The sequence below is a fragment of the Heterodontus francisci genome, chromosome 11 (genome assembly GCF_036365525.1).
Source record: "Heterodontus francisci isolate sHetFra1 chromosome 11, sHetFra1.hap1, whole genome shotgun sequence".
Taxonomy (NCBI): Eukaryota; Metazoa; Chordata; class Chondrichthyes; order Heterodontiformes; family Heterodontidae; genus Heterodontus; species Heterodontus francisci.
In genome coordinates, this window is record NC_090381.1 from 65573298 (window position 1) to 65596244 (window position 22947).

General features: G+C 42.9%; 1 protein-coding gene across 1 annotated transcript in view; it reads right to left on the reverse strand.

Annotated features, from left to right (window-relative positions):
• The window catches only part of LOC137375033 (spermatogenesis-associated protein 16-like), a 224507-nt gene that overhangs the window by 20871 nt on the left and 180689 nt on the right, over positions 1-22947 (reverse strand). Inside the window, exon 8 of the mRNA XM_068041656.1 lies at positions 19522-19686. Coding sequence (XP_067897757.1) covers positions 19522-19686 — 165 coding nt within the window. The remainder of the gene's footprint in view (positions 1-19521; positions 19687-22947) is intronic.

Consider the following 22947-nt stretch of genomic DNA (forward strand, 5'->3'; position numbering starts at 1 on the left):
CCCTCTGTCCCTGCACACTGTTTAGAACTGTACCATTAAGTATATACCGCCTCTCCCCGGCCCTTCTTCTGAAATGCATCACCTCACACCTCTCTGTATTAAATTCCACCTGTCACTTGTCTGCCCATTCTGCTTGCCTAGCTATGTCCTGTTGCAGTCAACTACTATCATCCTCACTGTTTGCTGCAACTCCAAGTTTCGTATCATTGGCAAATTTTTAAATTTTTCTCTGTATTCCAATATCCAAATCATTTATATAGATCAAAAAAGCAGTGGTCCTAGCAGTGACCCTTGAGGGACACAATTATCTACCCCATCCTGCAGTCTGAGAAACAACCATTTACTGTGACTCACTGTTTTCTGTCCTTAAGCCAATTTTTTTATCGAATTGGACACTGACACTCCTATTCCATAAGCTTCAATTTTGTTAACCAGTCTTTTATATAGTACTTTGTCAAACACTTCCTTAAAATCCATACAGACAACATCCATTACATTTCCTTCATCAACCTTCTCCATTACTTCATCAAAAAATTAAATAAGCTTAGTCAAGTGCGATCTGTCTTTTACAAATCTGTGTTGGCTCTCCTTATTTAACTCAAACCTCTCCAAGTGCCTGTTGATTTTTCCCTGATGATTGTTTCTAAAACCTTACCCACAACTGATAAACTGACCGGCCAGTAGTTACTAGGAATGTCATTACACCCTTTCTTAAACAAGGGTATCACATTTACCACTCTTTAATCCTCTGGCATCTCCCCGGATCTAGGGAAGATTATGGCAAGTCCTTCCGCTACCTCCACCCCACATCCCTTTGCGATATGGGATGCAAGACTCTGGACCAGGCAACTTGCCCACCCTAAGCATAGTCAGCTTTTCCAATACATCCTTCCTATCAATTTGCACCCCATCTATTACCTCTACCATCTCTGCTTTTAGCAATATTTTGTCAGCATCCTCTTCCTTAGTAAACGCCAATACAAAGTACTCATTAAGTATTCTAGCCTTGCCCTGCACCTCTAAGCATATATCACCCTCTTTGTCCCTAATAGGTCCCACTCTGCCGCTTACTATTTACATGCCAGTCAAAGATTTTTGGGTTATCTTTTATGTTAACTGCCATTCTATTCTCATATTCTCTCATTGGCAGTCTTACTTTCATCTTCCCTTCTCAACTTATTGTATTTGGCCTGGTTCTCACTCGAAGAATTCACCTGACATGCATCATGCACCCTGTTTTGTTGTCAGTGACATTTTAGGTCAGTGACTTTTCATCAGAATTGACCTGAAATATTAACTTTGCTTCTCTCTGCACAGATGTTACCAGACCTGCCGAGTTTTTCCAGCACTTTCTGTCTTTATTTCAGGTTTCCAGCATCCGCAGTATTTTGCTTTTATTTTAATGTCTCCTTCCTTGTTGGACCCAGCACATACTGGTCAAGGAAGTACTCCTGAACACATTTCAGAAATTCCTCCCCCTCCTTTCCCTTTCCTTTAACACTATCCCAATCAGTATTTGGGTAATTAAAGTCCCCCAATATCACCACTCCATAATTCTTACACATGTCTCTGATTTCCCTGCTTATTTGCTCCTCTATCTTTCTCTCACTATTTGGAGGCTGGTAGAATATCTCCAGTAGCATAATGATACACTTTTTGCTTCTTAACTCTTAACCAAATAGATTCTGTCCTTGCCACCTCAAGGACACCCTCTCTTTCCAACACTACAATATCTTCCCTAATCAATACTGTCAGCCTACCTCCCTTTTCTCCTTCCCTATCTTTTCTGAACATTTTGTATCCGTGTATATTAAGCGCCCAGTCCTCACCATTTTTAAGCGATGTTTCCGTTATTGCCACTACATCATATACCCACACAGTACTTGTAGCTCACCAACCTTATTCATCACACTTGGTAGGGTTACATACATGCATTATAAACCTGTCTTTGTTTTCCTCTTAGCCCATCTTAATCTGCTTCTATCTCATTTGGTACTACTTCCTTCTATAGTACTATCAAACACTCACATTCCTTTATGCACCTATTCCTCTTTTCTACTTCTATATGCTGGTGCCTACACCCCAGCCAATTTAGTTTAAACCATCCCCAATCACTAATGAACCTCCCTGTGAGGACACTAGTCCCAGTCCTGCTGAAGTGCAACCCATCCCTTTTGAATAGGTGCTTCCTGCCCAGAACTGGTCTCAATGTCCCTAGAATCTGAAGCCCTTCCGTCTACATCAGGCCTCAAGCAGCACATTGATCCTCCCTATTTTCCTATTTCTACTCTCACTCACGCGTGGCACTGGAAGTAATTCAGAGATGACTACTTTCGCGATACTACTTTTTAACTTTCTCCCTAACTCCTCAAAGTTTGACCATAGGACCTCAGTATCTGCCCTCTCTATGCCGTTGGTATCAATGTGTACCACCACTTCTGACTCACTCCCTTCCCCCGGCAGAAAATTCTACACCCTCTCTGTAATGTCCTTTATCCTGGCACCAGGGGGGCAACGCAACACGCAAGACTCACGATGACGGTTACAGAATGCCTGTTTGTCCTCCTAACTATGGAATCTCCTATAATGACTGCATTTCTACACTTTGCTGTTTCCTCCTGTGCAGTTGCTTGCCCACTGGTGCCATGGTCTGGACTGCACTCCTTCAAGTGTCGTCACTCCTAGCAGTCTTGAATGCTGAGGAGGATTAGATATGAGCATAGTGTCATCTTCCACAGTTTTAACCCTGCCATGTGCCACGGCCATAGTCACTGCAGCTCCAATGATGGCGTACACTGTCTCCTCCACGGGGGTGAGGTCATTCAGCCATGCCTGTCTCCTGCTGGTTAGTCCTACTGCCTCTGGTTATGCACCACCTTGCCCTACATGAGAGAGGGAAATGTGTCAGTGAGTGTGGCGCAATGTATTTAGGTTATGTGACTGTCATGGTTGAATAGTTGGCAGTGTGTGTGAGATGTGGGTGTGAGGCTTGTGGCAGTGCTAAGTGTGAGAAGGTGAGGTGAAGCTTGAATGTTAAACATGAGTTATGATTGATAGAGATTGTTAGTAGGTGAGTGGTGGGGGCTGTGGTGCATTGAGCAGTGTGTGAGGCTAGTGGTCTAGATGGTGGGACATGATGTGATGATGCATTCAATGACCTTGACCACTTGTGTGACATCATTGATCTTCTTGAAGCATTGCATCCAGGTCTTCGGAGTTAGAATCCTGCCATTGGTCACAATGGCTACCTGCTCCCACAGTGTCACAAAGTTAGTCTAGAGGGCCTCCTTGTCCCCTGTGGCTAGATTACCTCTCTCCTTCCCACCTCTGGCATCAAGGCCTCTAGTGCAACATTGAAAGATTTTAGAGCCTTCTTTCTGCCATGTTGCACCATTCTTGTGTCTTACTCACATCAAAATCACTTTTAGAATGATTTACAGTCCTCACTCCAACTGAAATTCACTTCCCTTTAAAGAGGTGCAGGCTGACTTTAAGTACTGCAGGCTAGCTTGAACTTGTGGTAGCCTCTCATGACTTTGTGCACACCACTCACGCGAGCAGCCACTCATTAGTGTGCTTAGCACACACTATTTAAATTAGCAAGCAGCACAAAGTTTGCATGCTGCTTGCATCGGAACCAATGGCTGCGTGTTAATCGTGCATCGCAGCCCCATGCCTCTTTTCAAAGGTTATCGAATTTTGCAGCTGTACAGTATAAACCAGGAAGTATAAAGCTGGAAGTATAAATTAGATTTAAATCATGTACAGAAAGTTGAAGAAAGATTAGGAAAGACAGATGAGATTAAGAGAGGGAGATAAAAAGGACAGACAGAAAAAGTAATAAAAAGTACTTTCATTTTTTAAAAGTCTCCAACACTAAATAATTTCTGAAGGAATGAGACTCCACACCGACATATACAGGGCTAGAGAGGTCGATTGGCAGTAGTTATCAATTACCATGCCATTAAAAATCCACTTACTTCAGCTCTAACTTTTTCTAGCATCTTTGGTGGGGAACTAGTGTGTAGGTAGCCCAAGTTCACGTCATTTCATATCTTTCAATGCTGTATCTATTGGCAAGGACTGCTACAGCAAACCCAGTGGAGCAGTGGAGGTATCTTTGACAGTAATTGACGGATTTCCATGTATAAATGCGTATGTGCAGATGCCAATAGTTAATCTTCCATTTACTCCATAATAATGGTGAACGCTGTTAGCCTCACCAGTATTATTAACTCAAAATCCAGGCTGATATTTTAATTGCAATTAAAAAGATCGGGAGAGCTTTAAAAGGAGACCAGAGACAGCCCAGCCCAACATTTAAAAGGAGCAGGAAAGTGGACAGCATTAAAAGGAGACGAGTAGCAACAAAACAGACAGAGAAAAATATCAGTGTTACGTCATAATCAGCGCAGAGGGAGCAGTGGCTGAACCTGAGGAAATTAAGCTAAGTTCATAATTTATATTCACACTGTCTTATAAACCAATCTATCAACTGTAAATAAATAGTTAAGTAAGTAAATTTTAAAAAATCAGAAAAATTACTTTGAAATTAAACTGAAGTCCATCAACTAACTATAATCTAGAAATATAATTATATAATAAATTAAATATAATTATATAAATTATATGAAAGATCATGACCTGAAACGTTAACTCTGTTTCTCTCTCCACAGATGCTGCCTGACCTGCTGTTTTTGTTTCAGACTTGGACAACATTCAAACATGGGTTGATAAGTGGCAAGTGACATCTGCGCCACACAAGTGCCAAACAATGACCATCTCCCCTTATATTCAATGGCATTACCATCACTGAATCCCCCACCATCAATATCCTGGAGGTTAACATTGACCAGAAAGTTAACTGGACCAGCCATATAAATACTTTGGCTACAAGAACAGGTCAGAGGCTGGGAATTCTGCAGCGAGTGACTCGCCTCCTGACTCCCCAAAGCCTGTCCACCATCTACAAGGCACAAGTCAGGAGTGTGATGGAATACTCTCCACTTGTCTGGATGAATGCAGCTCCAACACCACTCAAGCTTGACACATCCAGGACAAAGCAGTCCGCTTGAATGGCACCCCATCCACCATTTATTCTCCACCACTGGCACACAGTAGCAGCAGTGTGTACCATCTACAAGATGCATGTCAGCAACTCGCCAAGGCTCTTCGACAGCACCTTCCAAACCCACAACCTCCACCATCTAGAAGGGCAAGGGCAGCAGGGGAATGGGAATGCCACCACCTGCAAGTTCCGCCCAAGTACTCACCATCCTGACTTGGAACTATATCACCGTTCCTTCATTGTCATTAGGTTAAAATCCTGGAACTCCCTCCCTAACAGTACTGTGGGTATACCTACACCACATGAACTGAGTGGTTCAAGAAGGCGGCTCGCTACCATCTTCTCAAGGGCAGTTAGGGATGGACAATAAATTCTGGCCTTGCCAGTGATGCCTATACCCCAAGAACAAATAAACAAAAATTAGGAAAAAGAGGATGATCAGGAACAATGTGGGCTCCTTGAAAACTGATAATGGCGATATTGTCGATTAAAATAAAGAAATGAACATGTTGAATAATTACTTTGTATCTGTATTTACAGTAAAGCATGGCAGACATCCCAAGAAAACTAATACTGAATCAGGGACAGGGACTCACCAAAAACCTTCCAAAGTTCTCTCAATTTGGGAACTGTTTCATTAGATTGGAAACTGTGAATGCCATGCTGCTATTTAAGGAACGTGACACAGGGAAAACAAGGAATTGTAGACCAGTTAGCCTAACATTTGTTGTCAGGAAATTACTAGTCTATAATTAAGGATAGAGTGACTGAACATTTTGAAAATTTTCAGCTTATCAGAGAGAGCTAGCATGGATTTGTAAAGGGTAGGTCATGCCTTATGAACCTAACTGAATTTTTTGAAGAGGTGACTAAAGTAGTAGACAGGAGAATGTCTATGGATGTTACTTATAAGGACTTGCAGAAGGCGTTTGATAAAGTCCCTCATAAGAAACGGATAGCTAAAGTTGAAGCTCATGGAATTGAAGGCAAATTATAGACCTGTTAGGACATTGGCTGAGTGGCAGGATACAGCAAGTAGGGATAATGGGAAGGCACTCTAATTGGCAGAATGTGACGAGTGGTGTTCTGCAAGGATCTGTGTTGGGGTATCAGCTATTCACCATATATATTAAATGATGGGATAGAAAACCACATATCCAGGTTTGCCGATAACACAAAGATTGGCGTCATTGTAAGCAGTGTGGATGGAAGTATAAAATTGCAAAAAGATATTAATAGATTAAGAAAATGGGCAAAATCATGACAAATGGATTTCAATGTAGGCAAATATGAGGTCATCCACTTGGGACCTAAAAAATATAGAATGGAGTACATTCTAAATGATGGAAAGCTAAGAACAGTGGAGATCCAAAGACACTTGGGGATCCATTTATATAGATCATAAAAATGTTATGGACAGGTGCAGAAAATAATCAAAAAGGCTAATGAATGCTGTTTGTTACATCGAGAGGAATAAAATACAAAGGGGTAGAAGTTATGCTACAGTTATACAAAACCCTCCTTAGGCCACACCTGGAGTACTGTGAGCAGTCCTGAGCATCACTTCTTAGGAAGGGCAAATTGCCTTGGAGGGAGTGCAGCATAGATTTACCAGAATGATACCTGGACTCCAAGGGTTAAATTATGAGGAGGGATTACAAAAACTAGGGTTGTATTCCTTAGAATTAGAAGGTTAAGGGGTGATTTGAAAGAAGTTTTCAGGATATTAAGGGGAACGGATAATGTAGATAGAGAGAAACTATTTCCACTGTTTGGGGCATTTAGGACTAGGGGGCATAGTCTAAAAATTAGAAACAGACCTGTCAGGAGTGAAGTTAGGAAACAGTGCTATACGTAAAGGGTGGTAGAAGTTTGGAATGCTCTGCTGCAAATGGCAATAGATGCTAGATAAATTGTTAATTTTAAATCTGAAATTGATAGATTTTTGTTAACGATAGGTAATTACGGATATGCGCAAAGGTGGGTATATGGAGGTAAGTCGCAGATCAGCCATGATCTCAGTGAATGGCGGAACAAGCTCAAAGGGTTAAATGGCTAAGTCCTATTTCTATGTTCCCAGATCTCAACACTTCCATTAGTTCTACAAATATGTTACTCCTAACTAAAACATAAAATAAATAAAGATTAGTAATGTCAGCACAGGCAGTGTGTTGGGACTGCAGTATGTGGGTGTTTGGTTGCCACATCTGTAGCAAATGGCTCTGCCTTGAGACACTCCAGCTTACAGTCATTGAGCTGGGTGTAAGCGAGAGACATTCTGACATATAATGAAGAAGAAGGAATATCTGGCTAGTTTTCCCCAGAGTACAACAATAACAATTCACATTTACATTGCGCCTTTAACATAGTAAAACATCCAAGGTGCTTCACAGGACCTTTAGCAAACAAAATTTCACACGAGGCACATTGGAAATATTGGGCTGGATTTTGTGCTGCAGGCGGGGCTCCCGGTACCGGGCCAAATAGGCGAACCTCCGGTCTTTTTAAATCAAAGTTTCAGGAGCCGGGTTCTCCATCCCTTTAAAGACAGGGATCCCGTCTCCAATAGCTGCCAGCGAATCAGAAGACTGGCAGCTCAGCAGTATCGACAGTGCCACCGGGAGCGGTGGCCACTGTCAGTTCTGCAGAGGTCTCAGACCCAGGCCAAGCCCTGGAACTCCAGACCATTGGTAGGTGAGGCGGGGCCTCCGGCGCCAATCTGGAAGGCCCCAGCGATGGGAGGTGGTCGTGTAGTCCAGGGGGAGAGGGGTCCGGGGGGGGGGGGTAAACGTTCCCGGCGGGGTCCTCCATGGGCCACAGGTTGCCCAAGGAAGAGGATCACCCACCACCCCCCCACCAAGCCCACATTTACAAGGCGACCTCCCCGCATGGCGGAGGCCACCTCCGCCGCTGGTAAGATCCCAGTGGCGACGGGGAGGCCCTTAATTGGCCACGTAAGGACCTTAATTGGCCTCTAGGTGGGAAGGCCATTGTCGGCCTATCCTGCCCCTCCGGGAAAATGGCTTGGCCCTGTGCCCCCTCACCACCCATTGCAATACTCCATACCCCTCCGCCTCCGACCCCACTTCAGGCGACCACACAAAATCACAGCCATTAGGGCAGATGACCAAAAGCATGGTCAAACAGGTTTTAAGGAGCATCTTAAAGGAGGAAAGAGAAATATAGAGGCTGAGGTTTAGAGAGGGAATTTCAAAGTTTAGGGCCCCAGCAGCTGAAGGCACGGGTGCTGATGGCAGAGCATTTAAAATCAGGGATACGCAAAAGGCCAGAATTGGAGGAATGCAGTTATCTTGAGGGTATTGTAGGTTTGAAGGAGGTTACAGAGATAGAGGTCGAGGCCATGAAGGGATTTGAAAGCAAGGATGAGAATTTGAAAATCGAGGTGTTGATTGCTTAACCGTGTTCCAAAGTAGGTCAGTGAGCACAGAAATGAGCAAAATTTTAGAAAAGCTTAAGTCTATAAGGGTGTACAGTCAGAGGAACGCACAGGTGCAGAAAGGAGAGAGTGTGACTGTAAGTCAACAGGGAACAGAGAAACCTTGGTGAGATAGAGAAGGAGGCCCCACAGACAATGGTCTGATCCAACAGGTACAATGTACTGGCTTCTTGTCAGGTTAAAGATGACGGTTGCAGGAACAATGACAGACTGCTCTCTATGGCACTGCAAAAAGGAGGCAGGCCAAAGGGGAGGCAAAATAAAAAGATTTTAGTCATGGGATTTGATAATTAAGGGGATAGATAGCATTCTTTGCAGTAACAGCCAAACTTCCAGGAAGGTATGCTGCAAAGGCAAAATATTTCTCTTGCCAACTAAAGAGGAACTTGGAAAGGGAGGGAGAAGATCCAGTTCTCGTGATACATGTTGGGATCAACGATACAGAGAAGAAAAGAGAGGAAGTCCTGCAAAGGGAATATCAGAAGTTAGGAACTAAACTCTTTTAAAGAAGGACCTCATGGGTAGTAATTGTAGGATTACTACCCAAACTACATGCTAAATGGCATAGGGATAGACATCAAGAAGGTGAATGAATTGCTGAAAGTTTGGTGTTGGAAGGAGGGTTTTCATTTCATGGGACACAGGCACCAGTACTGTGACAGGACGGAGCTGTACTGCTGAGACAGGCTCTATGTAAAACGCAATGGGGCAAGAGTCCTAGTGGAAAGGATAAATAAGGCTGTGGATCAGACTTTAACTAGTAAGATGGGGTAGGAATCTGGTGAAAGTAACCTAAGCTTGAAGGCATAAGAAAAAGGTGATGAGAGTAAGGGTCAAACCAAGGTAAGGAATAAGGGTGATATAAACAGTCAGGGAACAGATACAGTTATAAAGCATTAGTATAATATGACTGTGAAAAATAAAGTGAATGGAATGATTAATAAAAGTTATTCAAATCGCCTGTACCAGCAATGCAGACAGCAGCCAAAACAAAACAGGGGAACTTGGGGCAATAGCGAAGAGCCCGATGTAGTAGAGATAACTGAAACATGGCCACATAAAAGAATAGGATTGGCAATTAAATATTGCAGGATATAATATATTTAGAAAGAGTAGAGAAGGAAGAAGGGTGATCTGGGTAGCTGTATTAATTGCAGATAACATTGTAACAGTAGAAAAAAGGGATATAACTAACAATAAGATAGAAAGAGAATCCATATGAATTGAGGAAAAGGATAAGAAGGGATCAATCCCACTAATGGCGGTATTTTACAGAAAACCTAATGGTGGAAGGGAAGTGAAGGAGGAAATATGTAAGCAAATCTATGAAATGAGTAAAAGATATAGAATAGTAATCATGGAAGACTTCAACTACCCCCAAATAAACTGGCAGGAAGAGGTAGAGAAAAGGGAATAGAGTTTTTACAGTATGTTTAGGGCACTTTTCTTAGCTAATATGTAAGAAATCCAATAAGAGAGGAAACACAACTGGATCTAGTAATAGGAAATGAATCAGAGCAGGTAAGAAAATTAAATGAAGGGGAACATCTAGGCAATAGCATTGAGAACATAATAAGGTTTAAAAATAATGATCAAGAAAGACATAAATAAGACAACGATCAAAGTAATAGACTGGAAAAAAGCTAATTTTGAGGGATGAGAATGGAACTAGGGAATATAAACTGGAAAAAAAGATGGACAGAGATAGAATACCAATGGGAAATATTTAAAAAGGTGATCAATAGAGTTCAAGGATAAATCTATTCTGCTAAAAAAAAAGACCAAACTAGCCAATAATGAATTAATATGGATGCATAGAGAAAATACATTAAAACTAAAGAAAAATGCCTGTATTAAGTATATAAATGATAAAGGAGATGATAACAAAAGGGAATATGAAGAGATTACAACAACCTATATTTATGTAGCACCTTTAATGTAATAAAATGTCCCAAGGCACTTCACAAGCACATTATAAAACAAAATGTGACACCAGCCACATAAGAGGATATTATGGCAGGTGACTCAAACTTTGCTTAAAGAGGTAGGTTTTAAGGAGTTTCTTAAAGCAAGGTAGATAGGCGGAGAGTTGTAGGGAGGGAATTCCAGAGCTTCGGGCCTAGGCAGCTGAAGGAACAACCACCAATGGTGGAGTGATTAAAATTGGGGATGCTCAAGAGGCCAGAATTAGATGAGCGCAGATAGCTCAGAAGGTTGTGGGGCTGGAGGAGATTACAGAAATAGGAAGGGGCAAGGCTGTGCAGGGATCTGAAAACAAGGATGAGAATTTTAAAATCAAGACGTTGCTTGACCAGCAGCCAATGTAAGTCAGTGAACATAGGGGTGATAGGTGACTGGGTCTTGGTGCGAGTTAAGAAATGAGCAGCAGGGTTTTGGATGACATCAAGTTTACGGCGGGTGGAATGTGGGAGACCAGCCAGGAGTTCATTGGAATCATCAAGTCGAGATGTAACAAAGGCATGAATAAGGGTTTCAGCTGCAGATGAGCTGAAGCAGGGGTGAAGTTGTGCAACATTATGGAGGTAGAAATAGGTAGTCTTAGTAATGGCGCAAATAAGTAGTTGGAAGCTCATCTCAGGGTCAAATATGGCGCCAAGGTTGCGAGCAGACTGGTTCAGTCTCAGACTGTTGCCAGGGAAAGGTATGGAGTCAGTAGATAGGGAATGGAATTTGGGAGCGGGGACCAAAAACAATGATTTCGGTCTTCTCAATATTTAATCGGAGGAAATTTCTGCTCATTCAGTATTCAATGTCTGATAAGCAGTCTGATAATTTAGATTAGAAAATAAGTTAAAAAAAATAGGAAAGCAAAGAGCACAGACAAAAGTAAATTATCAAGGAATATAAGAAGAAATATACTACAGATAAATAACAAAAGAAAAATCAGGATAGGGATGGGCTACTAAACAATTCACATGTTAAACTCAGAGGTAATGACAGCAAAGGGGCAGAAATACTGAATAAATACTTTAACTTATTACGTACCATAAAGACTAACAAGGTGGGCATGATATTAGATGAAGGGATCAAAAAAGATAGGACAAAATTGACAATAGAAAGGTGGGAGATAATTGATAAATTAATCATAGAGAAGATAAATCACCTGGCCTGGATGTAATGGATTTTTGCTTATTCAAAGAAGCTATGGAAGAGATAACAGAGGCATGACTTTATGTAGGGTGGTTGAAGGCCCGTATGTCAGCCACGGGTTGGTGAGGGCCCTGATCCCTGAGTAAGGGTTTAAGAAACCTTTTTAGAGGAAGCTCGCCTTTAAAAGGTAATTGCAACTGGAATGAGGGGAGACTCTCCACAGCCAGCTGAGCATAAAAAGGTGATTCTAGAGAAGTAATGAGGTTGAGTGTTGGAGAGATTACAAGGACTGCCATTTGTGGGAGAAAAGAGGCTCTGAGATGGTACCAGTAACACATGGAAGCATCAACACAGGAGAGGACCAATTCGATCCTTGAGATCCCATAGGAGACTATCCAACTATTATTGAGTCAAGGTACCCAGAGATGGATAGAGATCATGGAACTGAGACAGCAGTAGGGCCAGATGGAGGGTCTGGATCAGGGATAGGCACCAACATGTTGCACTATGGACATTTGACAAAATTATTGACTCAGTCACAGACATGGGGGCAATTAATCTGTATATAAAGTGTATAGCCAACCTAAGGCCATCAAAACACAGTCCGCCGAGGGAAAAATCTCGGCCTTTGCCTTTGTCCCAGGACAACTTTGTTATTTAATCTCTCCTGCCCTCTGCCCTATCACACACCTTTCCTTTTGTTCTCTTCCCCACCAACACCTCCCCCCCCCCCCCCACTTTCACTTGCTTAAAACCTAATTCTTTTCTAACCTTTGCCAGTTCTGATGAAGGGTCACAGACCTGAAACGTTAACTCTGCTTCTCTCTCCACATATGATGGCTGACCTGCTGCGTATTTCCAGCATTTTCTGTTTTTATTTCAGATTTCCAGCATCTGCAGTATTTTGCTTTTATATTATTGTTTTTGCTTGCACAGGTAGTCAATGTGTGCTCGCACACTTGATGTAGCGATGTGGAGAATCCAGATAGGTCAGGTGTGATCTTGATCTCTTTCTCTCCCCTCTCGCTCTCTCTCCCTCTCTGTCAATCCCTATCCCCTCTCTGTATCCATCTCAACCCCCTCTCTCTCTTCCCTCTGTGTACATCTCTCTCCTTTTTCTCTCTCCCCCTCTGTCTCCTCCCTTTGTGTCCATCCCTTTCTCTCTCTCCCCCCATCTCTCTCTATTCCCTTTCTCTCTCTCCCCTCTCTCTCTCTCTGTCCCCTCTCCCCCCTCTCTCCACTTCTCCCCCCTTTGTCTCCCCTTCTCTCTCTCCCCCTTCGCTCTGTCTCTCTCCCACTCTCTGTCTCTCTCCCTCTCTCTCTCTCCCCCCTTCTCTCCCTCTCTTTCTCACTTCTCCCCCCCCCCCACTCCCCGATTGTTGCTGAGAGCGGGAATAGCATTTTCTGAACTACAGACAGATACGGGTTTTCCGGTGCGCTTTTTAAAAAAAAAACAGAACCCGCTGGAAAACCTCATATCTGTCCAACGTTCAGAAGTGCTGTTCCCGCTCTCAGCACCTGTCAGCTGGCATCTGTGAAACTGACTCACGATTTTCAAAAAATGCCAGTCTGAAGAAGCCAAAGGGAAATTTCTCGTCCCTGAAATTACCAGTCATGAACCCCAAAATCTTTTACCATGGACACAGGTGTCCGTGTACAGACACGTTGCCGACCCCCGGTCTGGAATTCCCCATCCAACCTATCCGAGCCAATCTAATGCTATAGAAAATGATTCCAGAGGATGACGTGGATGCACATGTCACGGTCTTTGAATGACGTGTCGAGCAGGAGAGATGGCTGCAAGACAAGTGGGATGGCATTGTGTGTGATCCTCAGAAGCCTAATTTAGCCTGGAACCTCAGATGGTGGCCAACTACCCACAGTTGAAGGCAGAGATCTTCATTGGACTGGTGTCACCTTACCTGTACAGGCTCAGAGGTACAATGTCTGGTCCTACTTTCTAGTAATGGACTGCAATCTACAAGCCCTTCCACCCCTGATCGGGGGTGGGTAGGTCAAGGGTGCCTGGCCAGTGCCCAAGAGTTGATTGCGCTGGTGGAAATACAACTGACGGCAGAGGAACTGGTTAGATCCCTGACATTTTCTCGGTTACCCAACTCCAAAGAATGGGTCTGGAGCTTGGGCTGATAAAACTTTTCAGGGGCAAGGATGGGGTGTGGTGCTGAAGTGCAGCAAAGGGACTTATGGGTATGGCCTATGTAATTACAATTTTTGGGGTAATCAAGAAAGCAGGGGAAATGTGTTACTGGTGTGGTGCCTGGGGCCATGTAGTGGCACACTACCAAAAATAGAATCAGGCCAGGCAATGTAGCCTTGGGGAATCTGGGGATGCCAGTAGAAATTACCTGAGTTGAGTAATGCAGCTTGTGAGGCATGTGAAGCTCCTAGAGGCAATAAAGGTTAATGAAAAGGGGGCGATGGCCTCAAGTGACTCACGGAATGCAGTAACCCTGGTTTTCTTGACTCTATTACTGCCTTCATATCTAGACGATGTGCTTAAAATAGGAATAAAACACGTACATGGGGATATATTTTATAACCCATCGCCTGAGTCAAGGTGGAAGTGAAGGGATGTTCTGGGAAGTAAAGGCTGCAGTGGTATTAAAGCCTGCAATATTGGGAAGCGATTTCCCAGGGTTTAGAATCATAGAGTCATTTATAGCATAGAAAGAGGCAATTTGGCCCATCAAGTCCATGTCAGCTCTCCACGCAGCAATCCAGTCAGTCCCATGCCCCTGCTCGAAACCTGTAGCCCTACAAGTTTATTTCCTTCAAGTGCCCATCCAATTTCTTTTTGAAATCATTGATTATCTCCGCTTCCACCACCCTCATGGGTAGAGAGTTCCAGGTCATTACCATTCGCTGTGTAAAAAGTTCTTCCTCATATTGCCCCTGCATCTCTTGCCAAAAATGTTCAATCTGTATCCCCTAGTCCTTGTACCATCAGTTAACGAGAACAGTTTTTCCTTGTCTAACGTATCTAAACCTGTCATAATCTTGTACACCTCTATCAAATCTCCCCTCAATCTCCTTTGCACCAGGGAGAACAACCCCAGGTTTTCCAACCTAACCTTGTAACTAAAGCCCCCCCATCCCTGGAACCATTCTGGAAATCTACTCTGCACCCTCTCAAGGACCATCACAAATTCCCAAAGTATGGTGTAACATACTTTGCCACTCTCCAACACTCTGGCACCGCCCCCATATCTAGGGAAGATTGGAAGATTATGGCTAGCCCATCCGTTATCTCTGTTCCCACTTCCTTTAGTAACCTCAGATACAAGACATCTGGACCAGGTGACTTATCTACCCTAAACATAGCCAGCTTTTCCAGTACCTCCTCCCTCTCAGTTTTTACCCTATCCATTGCCTCTACTCTCTCTGTTTCCAACAATATTTTGTCAGATTCCTCTTCCTTAGTAAACACTGATGCAAAGTGCTCATTAAGTATTCTAGCCTTGCCCTGTGCCTTAAAGCATATATTACCCTCTTTGTCCCTAATAGGCCCCACTCCACCTCTATCGGCTTACTATTTACATGCCAGTAGAAGATTTAATATCCTGATTCAAAGGAAGGAGAGGACCCAGGCTGCCTGTAGGAAAGGTGTAGGTTGGGATCCTCCCCCAAGTGTTTCCCATTTCAGATCTAGAATTGGGCAAATAAGAAAATCAAAAAGGGAATGCAGGAAAGACAAAGCAAGAAGAAGCAGGGTAGAGGTGCTCAGTGTTTTCGTAGGGGACCAAGACCCTAGACCCTTTGCTCCTCCAGCCCCAGAGGAGGAACCATTAGGCGACCCTAACCCCAATAACAGTTCACCTTCCAAAGATTCACGGACTAAGTATTAAAGCCTCATATCTAGTATGTGATTGGGATTCATGTTTACATAAAGTAGAGGCTATATTAGACAGACTAATATCTTGGCTGAAGGCAAAGCCAGATAAGTGCCACATTGGGTTGTCTGCAGGGGGTGGAATGGTGAAGCGTCAAGTATACAAATTGGAAGCTACAAAAGCCTGGCCCCGACCAGTGAGTAAGAAGCAATTCAGGGCCTTTTTATATATTCTCAATTACTACCAACAATTTATTTTGGACTTTGCTACTCCAGCTGCCTCGTTACCGGTCTGACAAAAGCAAAGGCACCAAACCTGGTATGGTGGAACTTTGAGTTGGAGGTTGCTTTCCGGGGCCTGAGCTCTGTAATAATACTGTGCTCATGGTCCCAGACTTTAGCTAAGAATTTGTTTTGCAAACCGATGAATCAGCGGTGGGTTTGAGAGCTGTACTCACTCAAATAGTCGAGTGACAGGAATAGCTCATGCCCTACCTGAGCAGAAAACTATTGCCTAAGGAGTGCCTATCAATTAAGTAGCCCATAGAAATCTTAACGTTTTACCTACTGGGGCAGCATTTTCTCCTGGTGCCCGATCATGTGACCCTCAAATGGATAAAGTCTAACAAAAGAAAAAATGCCCGTGTTACTGGGTGACTGGTGTCACTTCAGCCCTTTTCTTTTGAAGTGGACCACCAGGTGGGAGCAGCTCATGGGAAGACAGATGTCCTCTCCCGAGCATACCTCCTCCTAGCTAGAGCCGATAGCTCTATGCTGGGGTTAGTTGAGGGAAGCAGGGTGATTGAGGGCCGGTATGTCAGCTGCAGACTGATGAGTGCCCTGATCTCTGAGTAAGGGTATGGTCCTTTAAAAAAACTTAGCTTTAAGTGGATATGTAGGGCCCCTTGCCTTTAGAAGGTAATTGCAACAGGAGTGGGAGGAGACTTTTTAACCTAGCCAGCAGAGCATAAAAGAGTAGATTCAAGAGAAGTAAAGGAAAGGTTGAAAGAGGCTAGTTGCTGAGTGTTTTTATTTAGGACTACTGTTTGTAGGAGAAAGGAGGCTCTGAGACAGTTGGACCTTGTTTTATTCATTAGAAAAGGGAATTGTGCCAGAGAATTGGCAAACAGCTAATGCAATGCATATATCCAAAAAAGAAGATAGAGCAAGTCTAGGGAACTATAGTCGATTTAGCTTAATGTCAATGGTAAGAAAGATAATCGAATCAAAGATGTAACAGAAAAACATCTAGAAACTAAAAGTATATAAAAGTAAGCATAGATTTCAAAAAGGAAGTTCATGCCTGACTAACCTTATTGATTTCTTCGAAGAAGTAACAGAAAGAGGCATGAAGCCTCCAGCGCCAATGGCCTCCTGGATGGCCACCTCCATGAAGCTGGCCGCCTCCTCTGCTCTGCCACTGGCAAAATGGTGGCAAGCCAGGTCAAATCACCCTTAATAGGGGCCTTAAATTTTTAAAATCTGGTCCTGCTGCTAGCAAACTTCCTCCATGGTGAAACTGTGTTGGGCAGCCAGCTTGACACAGCTCTCTGCTATTTTTCTGCCACCCTCTCCCTCCCCACCCTCCCACCTCCCAACCAGTCAACCCGGGGCCAGGAAAGTCCTGCCCATAGAGTCAGGGGACAACAAGCAGAATGGATAGCAAACTGGCTACAAAAGGGCGAGTGTTGTTAAGGGTGGTTATTCAGACTGCAAAATGTGGGAAGTGGTGTTCCACAAGGATCAGTTCTGGGACCACTCTTCACCATTTACATAAACAATCTGGACTCAGGAATTGGAAGTACAGTTTCAAAATTTGTGGATGACACCAAATTTGTGGGTATGGTTAATGCTGAGGAAGACTGGGACAAAATACAAGATGACATTAATAAACTTGCAAGTGGGCATGTAATTGAAAAATGAATTCCAATATGAGGTGGTACATTTTGGTGGGAAGAATAAGGAGGCCACAGGCTCCATGTAAAATAACAACTTGTATCTATATAGCACCTTTAACAAAATAAAATGTTCCAAGGCACTTCAAAGGGACATTATAAAGCAAAAATGACACTGAGCCACATAAGATATTAGGGCAGATGACCAAAAGCTTGGTCAAAGAGATAGGTTTTAAGGAATCTTTTAAAGGAAGAAAACGAGGTGGAGAGTCAGAGAGGTTATGGAGGGAATTCCAGAACTTGGGGCCTAGGCAACTGAAGGCACAGCCACCAACTGTGGAGGAATTAATATTGGGGATGCTCAAGAGGCCAGAATTAAAGGAGATCAGATATCTAAGCAGGTTCTGGGGCTGGAGGAGATTACAAAGATAAGGAGGGGCAGGGCCATGGAGGGATTTAAAAACAAGGATGAGAATTTTAAAATTGAGGTGCTGGTTAATCAGGAGCCAGTGTAGGTTAGTAAGCACAAAGTGATGGGTGAAAGGGATTTCATGCGAGTTAGGACATGAGCAGCAGAATTTTGGATGACCTCAATCTTAAGGAGGGTAGAATGTGGGAGGCCAGCCAGGAGTGTGTCAAGTCTAGAGATAACTTGAATGAAGGCCTCAGTGGCAGATGAGCTGAGGCATGGGTGGAGTTGGGCAATGTTTCAGAGATGGAAATAGGCGGTCTTGGTGATGGCATGGATATGTTGTTGGAAGCTGAACTTGGAATCAAATATGACACCAATTGCGAACAGTCTGGTTGAGCCTCAGAAAGTTGCCAGGGAGAACAATGGAGTCAGGAACTAGGGAGTGAGGTTTGTGGTGGGGTCCAAAGACAATGGTTGCTGTCTTCCCAATAATTAATTGGAGGAAATTTCTGCTCATCCAGTACTGCATGTCAGACAAGTAGTCTGACAATTTAGTGATAGCGGCAGGGTCAAGAGAAATGATGGTGAGATAAAGCTGGGTGTCATCAGCTTACATGTGGAAACTGATGTGTTTTCAGATGATGTCGTCAAGGGGCAGTATGTAGATGAGAAATAGGAGGGTGCCAAGAGCAGATCCTTGTGGAGCACCTGAGGTAACTGTGCACGAGTGGGAAGAGAAGCCACTGCAGGTGATTCTCTGGCTAAATGGAATAGAGGAGAACAGGGGTACAGATATACAAATCAATAAAAGTAGCAACATGGTTAAAAAGGCCATTAAAAAGGCAAACAAAGCACTGGGGTTTGTTTCTAGAACTGAAAGACAGAGAAGTTTTGTTAAACTTGTACAGAACCTTGGTTAGACCACACTTGGAGTACTGTGCACAGTTCTGGTCTCCATATTATAAAAAGGATAGAGGGGCACTGGAGAAGGTTCAACAAAGATTTTACAATGACACCAGAACTAAAAGCTTATACCTATCAGGGAAGATTGAACAGGCTGGGGCTCTTTTTTCTAGAAAAGAGAATGCTGAGGGGGTGACCTGATAGAGATTATGAAAGTGGGGAGATTTGTGGCAATCAAAACTAGGGGCCATAAATATCAGATAGTCACTAATAAATCCAATAGAGAACTCAGGAGAAACTTTTTTACCTAGAGAGTAGTTAAAATGTAGAACCTGCTACCACAAGGAGTAGTTGAGGTGAACAGCATAGATGCATTTAGGGCAGCTAGATTACCATGAGGGAGAAAGGCATAGAAGGTTATGCTGATAAGGTTACATGAAGAGGATGAGAGAAGGCTTGTGTGGAGCATAAGCACCTGCATGGACTAGTTGGGCTGAATGGCCTGTTTCTGTGCTTCACACTGTGCAAAACTACAATAAAACCACCCCAGGAAAGAAAATATGGGGAGGGGGGGGGATAACTTGCAACTTTTGAATTGGCCATCCATTACATGCCTCATCCTATTTTCCTTTGGAAATGAAAAGCTGGCATGGTGTATTAGAGGTAGCTGATCTGATACTGCCAGTTTTATTCCCCCATGATGTTGAAAGTTATCCCCAAGCAATTCTTAAAATTACTTTATCACAGTAATTGGTTGATATTGGAAACAGCATATTTTTAATATATGAACAATTATAGCAAAAGATATATAGAAAGTTATTTTACCAGTTCAATTTCATGTTGACTCATTTCATGCAGATAGGGCATAGTGGCTAGTTCTGCAATTGTCTGGTTAATCACTTGTGCTTGTTCCTTCATACGTTTTAGCTGACTCAGGTAACTGGCATACTGTAGTTTCTCGAGCACACCTGCACCAGGGCAAATCCCCCCCTGACCCTCATCAAAGAAAGACATGTTAGAGAGATGATATCAAAATATTTCAGATCAGTGTCATCTTACTTGTGGAATAACTATCTAAATGACCATTTCCCATTAACTGTAAGTATATTAAATTTAAGTAAGTTCTTTTCCTAAATTTTTTGAATTTTTTTGGTCTCTTAACAGTCTTGCTTATCTTTCAGACAAAAGGTAACTAAAATTACAGTTCCAAATTAATCATTTTTATCACTTTACATGCATAAATTCAATCTTGGGTATACAAGGAACATTTTTTTAATGTAATTCTAAAATTTTATGAAAAACCATAGGTTTCATACAGCAGATATCTGGAAAATGACCTGTACTTATAAAGGTTGTAGTCAACGCATGTACATGTTATGATTTGGAGTGAGGGAATGTATGGTGCTGTGGGTCAGGGAACTAGACTTGAATTCAGTACACATAAATGTCTGTTTAATTTATTTTTGTGGATTTATTATTTTAGAAAAAACCTTGTGTCTGTTTGTGCTTTCCAGTCTACAAAATCTAACTGACTGTTGCCACCGTTTTCAGCACACTGTTCATGAAATCATACAGCATAGAACTCTTTGAAAGAGCTATCCAATTAGCCCCCACTTCCTTGCTCTTTCTCCATAACCATGCAAATTTTTCCTTTTCAAGTATATATCCAATTTTCTTTTGAAAGTTACTGTTGAATCTGCTTCCACCACCCTTTAAGACATTGCATTCCAAATCATAACAACTCAGAGTGTAGTAAGAAAAACTTCCCTCTGCACCACCAACTGACCAATACTATTGCCAATTATCTTAAATCGGTGTCCTTTGTTTATTGACTCTCCTGCCAAGGAAAACAGTTTCTCTCTATCTACTCTAGTGAAACCTTTCATTATTTGTAAGTCAACTATTTCCATTAAAAATTTCTATGACCACATTTATAATAGAAACTATCTGTGTAATTGTATCACGCAATAATTCTGTAATCTAGGCACTGGGTGGTGGAATGCTATCTTTACCCCAGAAATCACTCAAAATGTTTCTAAAAAATTTTTCATCTGAAAATTTTAGAACCAGCTTTTTTTTCTCTCAATAAATGAAATTTTTAACTTCCAAAATAAAGTTTGAAACATTACAAAGTTCACTAAATTACATATTTCACATTAATTTTAATCTACTAATCTGTCTTTTGTGTCCCAATTTGTGTGGGGTCCAGGCACATCATTGAAACTATGCAGTCATCCATGAAGCAAGTGGTCAGCTGTGGGGCCCACAGTGATGGAATCTCTCTTGATCATTCTGACAGTTTGATGGGAGTTCAAACCACTGTCTTCTTGGCTCTTAGTTTGAATATCTCTTCTGGCTTTCAAAGCACAAAGTGTGTGGATAGGGGGCTTCAAGTATCATATCACTCCTGCAGTCTGTTCACATGTAGAGCAATTGGCAAAGTGAGGCTATATCCCCTAGGAGTGTCACATGTGTCATAGAAGAGGCACATGATGTCGTCTCTCAGGATGAGAGCATACCCGCTTCCCCTGCTAGCCTCCCAGCCAGTGCCTTTCTTGGTTACAGACAGTCAGCTGGGCTAGGCAGTCCAAGCCAACGTCGAAATTCAGCAGTCTGCAGATGGGTCCTCTACAGCTGGAGCTCCTTGAGGTCACCCAACATGGCCATCACAAATGCCCTCAATGGAAGCTCATGCCCTCAGCCTTCCACCTCCCAAGCTGTAGCCACAGCGGAATCACCTTGTAGGAACCTCTGAATAGGCAAAAGATCCCAGATATCAAGCACAAGGGCTTTGCAAAAAGGTGATTTTTAGTTCATAATTGTTAATTTTTTTCTAAGTATGGGATTGAGACTAATGAAACACCTTGATTTTTTTTTTGTCTTTTTCTTAACTTAGCTGTTGATCTTAACATTTGTAATGATGTGAACACAACACCCAAGAAGGTAACTTTGGCCAGTTCTGATGAAAGGTCACAGACCTGAAACGTTAACACTGCTTCTCTCTCCCCAGATGCTGCCAGACTTGCTGAGTATTTCCAGCACTTTGTTTTTATTTCAGATTTCCAGCATCCGCAATATTTTGCTTTTATTATTAGCCAAGAAGGTATATATTTTCAGGGCATTCATGTAGTGTGTATGCAAGTACCTTGCTGGGATGGTCGGAAAGATTGTTGGTTACTGGGGAGGGAGGAATTACTCAATGGAACCTTTCCTCAATTATTTGCTGTCACATGGTTCTAGCAGCTGGGATTGGTTGCCCTTGCTCTTCATTACCATTCTCATCTTCCTGCTGCTGTTCATCTAATTCTTCCTTTTTAGATATCTCTAAGGTTTGGCCCCTTTGCAGTGCAACGTTATGCAGCATGCAACAGATGACAATGAATCCAGTGACTCGGATTGGGGCTGTACTGCTGAATGCCTCCAGACCTGTCCAGGCAAAAGAACCCCTGATTCAGAAAGTTGATGGTTTATTCTATTAGCTCTGGTGGAGGCCTAGCTCTGACTATAGCATTTCTTAGTATCTGTGTTTGGGTTTCCAACAGGATTCACAAGTCAGGTGGTCAGGAGATAACCCCTGTCCCCAGGCAACTAGCCCGACACCCAATTTTCTAGGTGAAAGAGGAGGTATTGAGGATCGACACAGAATAATGACATTGTGACTATGCCAGGAAACCAGGCATAATGCACTATTGTCGCACACAAATTGCACATTCAGGGAGTGGAATCCCTTCCTGTTCACATACAAGGCAATGTGAGCAGTCAATGATGCCTTGCATCTGTTGGCAGCTTATTGTCCTGGCAAAGCCTGCAGCTCTTTCCTGTTGCTTCACTGCCTCCATGCTAACAAGATAAAATGGTTTCTCAAGGAGTGAAGCATACATCACTTCTCAAATGCAGCAATGAGCTGCAAACAGTGTGATGTCACTAATGCTGCAGCCTGAAATAATGCTGTGATTTAGAAAGTACGGGCTACCATCACCTTGACAGTGCCAGGCAGTGCTGTCCAGACCCTGGTGCAGGGCTCCAATTGATGCTGCACCCAGTGACACAGCACAGTGACAGCATCCCTGGTGAAATTGAGGCACCTCATGTTGTGTTCCTCTGTCAAGGTCAGGCAAGGGATGCAGTTCCAGATCACACATATGGTGTAGGGCCTCCTATGCCTTCCCCATCTTCACCTTCTACGAGCATCTCCTGGTCTGTGCACTCTGTTTTGCTGATGCTGCTCCTTCTTCTCCTCCGACTGCAATG